At 30.0% G+C, this 8,955-nt stretch overlaps 1 protein-coding gene across 2 annotated transcripts in view; it reads right to left on the bottom strand.

Moving 5' to 3' along the window:
- Nucleotides 1–653: 653 nt before the first annotated feature.
- The window catches only part of LOC106458066, a 50,607-nt gene continuing 42,305 nt past the window's right edge, over nt 654–8,955 (bottom strand). For both annotated transcript variants that reach the window (XM_013917522.2, XM_013917523.2), the window contains 4 exons: nt 8,034–8,139; nt 5,834–5,948; nt 3,481–3,635; nt 654–1,417 (listed from right to left, as the gene is read on the bottom strand). In XM_013917522.2, the coding sequence (XP_013772976.1) occupies nt 1,109–1,417; nt 3,481–3,635; nt 5,834–5,948; nt 8,034–8,139 (685 nt within the window). In that variant the 3' untranslated portion in view covers nt 654–1,108. The remainder of the gene's footprint in view (nt 1,418–3,480; nt 3,636–5,833; nt 5,949–8,033; nt 8,140–8,955) is intronic.

Below are 8,955 nucleotides of genomic sequence, written 5' to 3'. Positions count from 1 at the left end.
GTTATTTATAACAATAGTAGCTTTTTGTTCTTTTAAAAAACTTAACTACTTATAATGTTTCCTAAATAATAAAAAAATAAATTACAGTGAAAGCAATGAAGATTTTGTAGGTTTTGAACCAAACTAAATAACAGTAAAACTTTTTTTTGATTAACGGTATTTTCTTATTTTGATGTTTTGAGCTCTTTTGTGTTTAGAACAATATATATTAATTTTCAAAGCATCAAATTGTATTTTTTTCAATAAAAATCTTTCAAATGCGACTGTAGCTTTTTTCCCCGAAAACTTTGTCTTCAAAATAAGGGTGCGTCTTATATTCCGAAAAATACTGTAATTCTTGCATAATGACCTGGCACAGATTATATGATGATTGATTATTGTACCTTGTTTAATTTGAAACAGTCTGCCTTCATGAATCAAAGTTAGTTAACTAAAGGTATATACTTCTACAAAAAAAAATACTTGTAAATATTATTATTATTAAAAACTGTTTGATGTTTAAGATAATTACTTGTATGTGTAAAGAGGATTAAGTCTGTTAGAAGGCTGTTTATCATTTAAAGCTCATCTTTCTTACAGTTTTAAAACAGTCACTCCATAATTGGATTACCAGCATCTATTGCACAGCAAGTTCAATTAAAACAGAGAGGGAATGATCATTAGTAAAAATTTTTATTTTATACAAAAATATGTCCAACCAATTTTCAAGGAAATTCAATTTCAAAAACTGATACGAATAGCAAAAGAACTCCCATTGAATAGAAAATTGATGGTTTGAATATAGTTTTATGCTATCGTTGTTTTAATACTTTCTCTGTGGTACAATGATTCTTCCTCAATAATATCCGACTTCTTTAGCTTTGAAATGAAAAAATTGTCGAGCCAATTGCACAAAACATGTTTCCATGCTTTAAAATATGCTGAGTAGTAACAGATAATTGAGACGATAATTTTGACAGTGTCTATTTATTTGTTTACAGTTTAAAATGACTTAAAGGTACTTTTCAAGATAGTTTTTTGTTTTTTTCTGATGTGCTGAAAAGAATAAATGTTACATAAATGAGAAAATGGTAATCAATTTTCATTAGAGAAGCACTCTTCCTTTAGCCTACTTAGAACAATCATCAATATTACTGGTTTCGTTTTCGGAGTCTGAATTTGTTATTTTGTCATCTGCAATTTCATTAGAGCATTTTAACAATGACTGAAGTAAGCTTTGCACTGGTGGACACAATTCTGGTCCTTTATGTGAGTCACTTTCACTGGTTATAGTACATGATGTCGATTCACAGTTCTGCAGATTTACATCTTGAAATGTTCCAGAAGTTGATTTAAGTGTTTCTATATGCATCTTCAAAAGATCATCATATTCTTTTTTTGCTTCTTTAACAAGCTCCATAATTTTTTTGAATGCATCCTGAAAACACAGAAATAACAGAAAAAATTAGTATACAATTTCACTTTACAAAATAATAATTTCAGAAAGTTTAAAGGTGGAAAAAAGCAATAAATTTGTATTTGAAAACCTGGAAAATGCATCTTGGAGATCTTTTGGACCCATATATGAAATTAAGAAAAGTAGCAACACAGTTCTTTACTAAATATTTGGAATATTCACTTGAGAGATCTCTTGAGCTTTATGAACAACTATGATTTGAGAGCTACGATATGAAGAATTTTTGTAACAAATATAAAGTTTAATTTCTGTTTGACTTTGATCTTTAAAATTACTAAGGCCCAAAGAATATACATTTATGGTATTTATTTTTTCATTATATTTAGCCACTGTCCCCTCTCATAAAGATTGAAATATATAAACAAACTGTATACACACAAACTGCAGATAACATATAAAATGCATGCAAAATTTAGTAATTTTTCTCAAGGACCTGTTGAAGGTTTGTTTTCTTTTATAATTTTTGTGTACAGTAAAACAAGGATTTTGAACTAATAAACAAATGCACAGTTAGTTAACAACACCCACCACCAACTATTTTTTGACCAAATAGTGTGATTCGACCATCGCTTCTATTGCACATCAACCACAACCTGAAAGAGTGGAGTCCATTTTTGTAACAATGGGCCATGAACTATGAAGTCTCAGGTTCATGGTGAGGGCAGACTGATCAATAGGCCATGCTTGGCCCAATTTTCTGGGATATGTGATTACATAAAATGTGTAGTACACAAATACTACATAACTTACTTTCCTATATTGTACGTTTCTTATGTACAAAATTCATTTCTGATTGTGGAAATTTCTAAATCTGGTTGATATCACACAATACATTGCAGCTTGAGGTGTTATATTTTGTAGCTTGATATGTCAAGGAACTTATTTGCTGTTTCATGGGATAGTTACATTGCATCATGCTTGACCTTATGTTTGAAGGATGCTCTGTAGCTACCAGATGGAGTAGAGATGTTTACATAGTTCAGTGCCCCTTTTCTGACTGGTCAGCTGATTGGAGAGGTTCATTCTGATCTCTGAGGAAAGCATTTTGTCTTTTTGGAGAAACAAAACTTTCTGCTAAGTTTCATCCTTGTTAATCTAAGGGCTTCTGCTGATCGTGTAAGTTCACTACATTATTCTTTACATTCAGTTTTATTTTACTTCAAGTTTATCTCCTCAGCCTGGAAGTCAAGTAACACGATCGTATGTGAAATATGTAATATGTTTGTTTCTTTTATTCTGGACTTGCTCTGGTATTAACATTCCATCCATCCAAATCTTTGAACCTCTTGTTAAGCAAGGATAGTTTACATGCGGGCTGTTATTCCTCCAAGTCAAGAATACCAGACATGGGAAACGTTTTAGAATTTTTTGTAGCTGTCACCTAAGGACATCTTAGGGAATGGTATAAAAGATAGTAATTCTATAAAAAGTTTGCAAAGTCCACTCTAATCTTATAATATGATAATGTGTGTGAATTAACATAGCTAAATCATTCTGTTAAAAATGATGAATGCAATGAGTTTTTCAAGTCCCAGTTTTCATAAAAGAAAAATCTGTTAGGAAATGTGTTAATTGCACAAATATCACACCAAACCTCTTCTTGAGGAAATAAGCTAATTTTAGTATCAGTTTTCATTAATGACTCTTTTGTTTGATTATATTTTTTTAAGTCTTAGGTTTAGAAGAATAATTCATATTGACACCCACATATTTGAAAGCTTACATAACTTTACTGTTCTATACCTTCTCTATACATCTGTATGTTTCCCTAGAGTTGTAAACCCTGAGTAGCAAAAGAACAGCATAATAAAATTTAGAAAGGTAGTGCAGCTATTTCAAAAACTCTTTTTCAAAATTTTGACTTTAAATACCATGGATTTTAACACATTTTGTATTCACACTAATGACACTGAACATGCAAGTTTGAACATAACAGAATATTCAACAAATCTAACTAGCATAACTTCTACACATCACTCCACTGGGTGATAACAAACATACAACTAATGTTACACAATACATACCTCAGTTCCATCATAGTTAAATATTCCAATACAGCTAACTGGAACAGCTTTCATACACAAATAACCAAGCTGCCTTCGAGTCAACCCAAAGACAAGAGGCACATTATGTACATCGATAAGATCAAGGATTTTTTGCAAAGTATCATCTAACCCACCTGAAATTTGAAATTGATATATATATTTGATATTCTAATAAAACACATAATAGAACAAGTAGTTACAAAATAAAAACAATATTTTTGAACACATTGCACTATAGACTGTAGTTCAGGAAAGTCTATGAAAATCTGATGATGATGTAATTGTTGGAAAGAAGATGTAACACATTGATGCATCTTATACAGTCACATGGTAATCAAACTTTTAAAAGTGAAATGATTCTTTATCTGTAAGTGGGAGAATGGGAAAGTTATTGATAATGTATTTTTTCACAAAACTTGTATCGACTACTCAACATTTAGACGGTGACTATTATTCATTAGATGTTATCAATATCTTGATTATAAGCAAATATGAATACTAGAGATGTTAGTAAGCTATGTCATACATTGCAGTATATTATAATCAATATCTTGATTATAAGCAAATATGAATACTAGAGATGTTAGTAAGCTATGTCATACATTGCAGTATATTATAATCAATATCTTGATTATAAGCAAATATGAATACTAGAGATGTTAGTAAGCTATGTCATACATTGCAGTATATTATAATCAATATCTTGATTATAAGCAAATATGAATACTAGAGATGTTAGTAAGCTATGTCATACATTGCAGTGACAAATATACAACTCGTATGATGAAAGCAGGACAGCCTTTTGATCAAGTTTTCACTCAGAAAAGGTTTATAATATCTTAAAACTTCCAATAATGATTTCAAGCTATTAAGCACACACGTTAAAGTAGTCAGTTTTCCTTTATACAGGAAGAACCAACTTCTGGTTTTAACCAACAAGTCTAATGTAGGCAAATGTTGTAACGATGTTTTATTGATGATAAAGGGTAGAGCTAACATTCCAGAAAGCTACACATACAACCAGGAAGTAAAATGTAAACATCAGTGGTGATTATGTCCTGTTTTAATACCCACAGCATTAAACTATTTCTTAATTGTAAAATAAAACTAGTTCATTACTTACTGGGAAGGAAGTAATAATTATGTGTATTATAGTGTTACAAGTAAAGAAAATAACATGATGTCATACACGAGAAATTTATTTTATTGTTCCTTGTAAGCATCCTGTTTTGAAGTCAATCTACATGAAATCCATATTATGCTAATATTTCAGAAAACTCTCCTTATACCAATTCAGATGTGGTATTCCTTATACCCTTATTGATTCAGACGTGGTATTCCTAATGCCCTTATTGATTCAGATGTGGTATTACTAATGCCCTTATTGATTCAGATGTGGTATTTCTAATACCCTTACTGATTCAGATGTGGTATTCCTAATGCCCTTATTGATTCAGACGTGGTATTCCTAATGCCCTTATTGATTCAGATGTGGTATTTCTAATACCCTTATTGATTCAGATGTGGTATTCCTAATACCCTTATTGATTCAGATGTGGTATTCCTAATACCCTTATTGATTCAGATGTGGTATTCCTAATACCCTTATTGATTCAGATGTGGTATTCCTAATACCTTTATTAATTCAGATGTGATATTCCTAATACCCTTATTAATTCAGATGTGATATTCCTAATACCCTTATTGATTCAGATGTGATATTCCTAATGTCCTTATTGATTCAGATGTGGTATTCCTAATGTCCTTATTGATTCAGATGTGGTATTCCTAATGTCCTTATTGATTCAGCTGTGGTATTCCTAATGTCCTTATTGATTCAGATGTGGTATTTCTAATGCTTTCTGATTTTAAAAAAAAGTAAAAGCTACTCTTAGAGATGAGTAGCAATTACACACATATGGCTTTTTGTGCTGGTTCAATGCAGGTCAGTAAATACTTTAAACTTTGGAAATTTCCAGTGTTTTTTTTGCCATCTAAGGTAGATTTAATTGTTCAATTGATTTGCTGCTTATACACAGAACATCTACACAAGAATCAATGATAGAAATGTAAAGGGTAAAACAGGAAAGCATTCATATATGGAATGAAAATACTGCTTTTTCTCCTATTACTGGTATATAATTAGGTAATTTCAATTAAAGTATTACATATGTTTTAAAAAAAGTATCTTAAATATTTTTTTAAAGTACTGAAATATAAATTATATAAAATGTATGTTTTTTCAGTGTTTATTATCATAAAAATTGTGTTATTACGTCAAAACAATAACCAAAAAAAGCAAAAGCATTAATTTCAATAAAAACAATATTACCAGAAGTTTGGGTCCTTTCTAGGTCTGGTGCAATCACAACACATTTTAGTTTCTTCAGTTTTAAATACTTAGTGACTTCCCTTAATCCAACAATCATTCTTTTCTTCATTTTGGCCTGAACAGAACAAACAATGGCTCATTACATCAAGACTTTATATCCCATTACTGTTTATTGGATAGGATAAATAAAACAATTTAATTTTCTAACAGTTACATTTGCTGGCTTACCTGTAATTCACATGAAGGTAGTTACAGAGCAATTGATTTTTCCAAAGAGGTAATAATTAAGACAAATACGATTTTTATTTATTCAAGGATGATTTTGCTGGCTATAGGAAATCTTATCTCTAAAGAATTCATTGCCAAACTGGTTAATAGCTCTCACTATTATAACTATAAATATCAAGCTAAATAATTAAGAATTTACATAAAAAAACATCAAAACAAATGTTTTAACAGAGCAATTACACAGCGAGTCATAAAAAATTATACGAATAATACTAAAAATCTCTTACTCTCAAAGTATTACATTCATAAATTCATCAGCACGGTTATCAAGAACTGAACTGACAGATGGAATATCATAAGAAAAGAGCTGTTTTAATGGGCAACCTGCTTGGTGAAATAGTGGAGACAATATTTTGATATATTTGTTCTAATTTCAACTTACCATTTCATTCTAACATTATTAAACTCATTTTAGAAACATTACAACAATAAGTTATGCTGTAGTTACTAGAATTGACAGTCACATTCTGATTATCATTCATATAGTGTATCAGCCACTAACAGGCCTTTCATAACAATTAGTAAACATTATTGATATATTCCTAATTAACAAGAATAACAAATCTTTTTAAGTAAGAATAGTATACCTATTTAGCTATATATATTTAATGTTCTGTGTTACCAAAAGATAATAAAAATCATAACAAGAACTATGTTTACAATTATAAAAGTTTCAACCATGTCCTAAAAACAAATAATTCAATAAAAAGGTTCATTTATAGAAAAAGCCATGTAACTTCATCACCTGTGATATGAGCTTAGTTCAGATGATGGAATCTAATTTAAAATATTAGAAAAAAACTGAAGGAATCTTAATCAGACCAGCTAGAAAAAGACTGATTGAAAATGTGCTAGAACTATGAAAGCAGTTAGCAATTAGAAGAAAAAAATTAACATATGCAAGCCAGAATAGCATAGAAAGATATACGCTTAATGTTTATGTAGGGAGTCTACTTTAAGCAGAAGTTAATATTAATACAACATGAATTCCATTTTTCCCTTTATGAACACAATCCAGCCAATGAACTTAAAGTTGTGTAAACAATTTTGTGTTCTGCATTATCAAAACAAGAACTATACTTAAATTATAAAAGTTTCAACTATTTTCACGTAGAGATCAAAGTACCATTCACTGAGGTTGTCCTTGATGGCAATGAATGGAAATGGTCTACAAGTGATGTATTTTATGTACATATGTATATTTAAAGGAAATTAAGGAATTTAAAAAGCCTTTGTTTCTTTTAACTTCCTATGAAAAGGTACAGTTTAAGTGTCTTGCAACATGAGAGGCTCTTGGCAAAAAACAAGCTTAGCAACTGTTAAAAGAATGAGATAAAAATGGTAAGCTTCAGAATAGTGGGTTTTTAAATGTCAAGATTATGCCATATTTTTCTGGGAGTGACTTTTCATTTTAGTGCTTATAGTGCATCACACAGAAATGTAATTCATTTTCTTTTGTTATTTTATGCCCTGTCACTTACAAGTGACATGTTGGCAAGTCAGTATTGCTGGGTAAACAAGTCATGGGAAACTTAATGTATCTATGTCTCACAACCTGTAATAACAGTCAAGAAAAAAAAAAGCCATAATGGATGTTTTTTATGTTGCAATAAAAATTGGAACATATTATAAAATGTTTTTATCAGTTAATAAAACAAAACATTTAGTTACAGTAGTCAAATACCCTACAAATCAGAAATTAAATAACATCACTGATTTATATATTCTATATGTAAACAGTTCAGTTTCATAGAAGATATAGTGATAATTACAATTTTCTCTATACGCTATTAAGAACACTTATGTGAATTACAGTTTAAACATGCTATACCAACTTGCATGATACTGACATACTGATCACATTGCTTAGTTTCTAAACAGCACTTTGATGCTTTGTAGGACAGGAACTTACTTTTACAGGGTCCTTGTGATAAAGCCTGTCTTGAAACCTCACCAGATCCTGAAGCATTGTCTTAAGAAGTTCATTCACCTCATCTTTAATTATATGATTGCAGTACCTGGAATGTAATCCACAAAGTACTGTAAGTATGCAAACCATAGTAGTAGGGCAAGTGAAAAGAAAAATGTGTCATCTCCTCTCTCTTGACATGTATAATGTACATCTGTGATAACAGAATATGTGCCAATGACAGACTTATACGTGTGTATGTATATATGTATGTGAACTGCGAAAAAAAATACATAGTAGAAAATAAGTCAGGATAAGGTCAGTTTCTAGTAAACATTTACAACTACAATAAAATATGTTTAATGTACTGGTTACAGACTTCAGAATGCTCCCTGTTAATGTTATGTATATTGTAGATAATTTCACAAGTAGTGATTATTTTTATTGTAAACGATAAAAATTTATTTGATGGATCACTAATAGTAAATGAAGAGTTTAATTTTAAGTTCCATTTGATCATCCCTTCCTGCAAAACTCATTATTGGGCTGTAGATTTTTCTCAGCTATATCCCATTACAGTAACTGAGATATGTCATAAAAATGAAAAAAAAAAAACTTCATCCCCAGTTTGATTAAAAATACATATACCTACAATATTACAGATGTGAATAAACATTTGAAAGAAAACAATAAAACATACAACATTAAAACACAATCTACATAATTATAGTATTTTTGCACTTGTGTATAAAATTAAAATCATAAATAATATTCAACGTTCAACTGGTACACAATTAAAAATATTTTATTTAGGCCTATCTATGGCCTTGAAAAAGTTGACGACTCTAAATTTTTCGAGTGATAACAAAAAACCTCCCCGTGGTTTGATTGTGTAAGCATAACGAGCTGGCCAATTTTTTGGCTG

The sequence above is a fragment of the Limulus polyphemus genome, unplaced genomic scaffold (genome assembly GCF_000517525.1).
Source record: "Limulus polyphemus unplaced genomic scaffold, Limulus_polyphemus-2.1.2 Scaffold411, whole genome shotgun sequence".
In the NCBI taxonomy this organism is placed as follows: domain Eukaryota; kingdom Metazoa; phylum Arthropoda; class Merostomata; order Xiphosura; family Limulidae; genus Limulus; species Limulus polyphemus.
The sequence above is the reverse complement of the archived record's forward strand: the minus strand, read 5'-3'. Positions and strand labels throughout refer to the sequence as shown.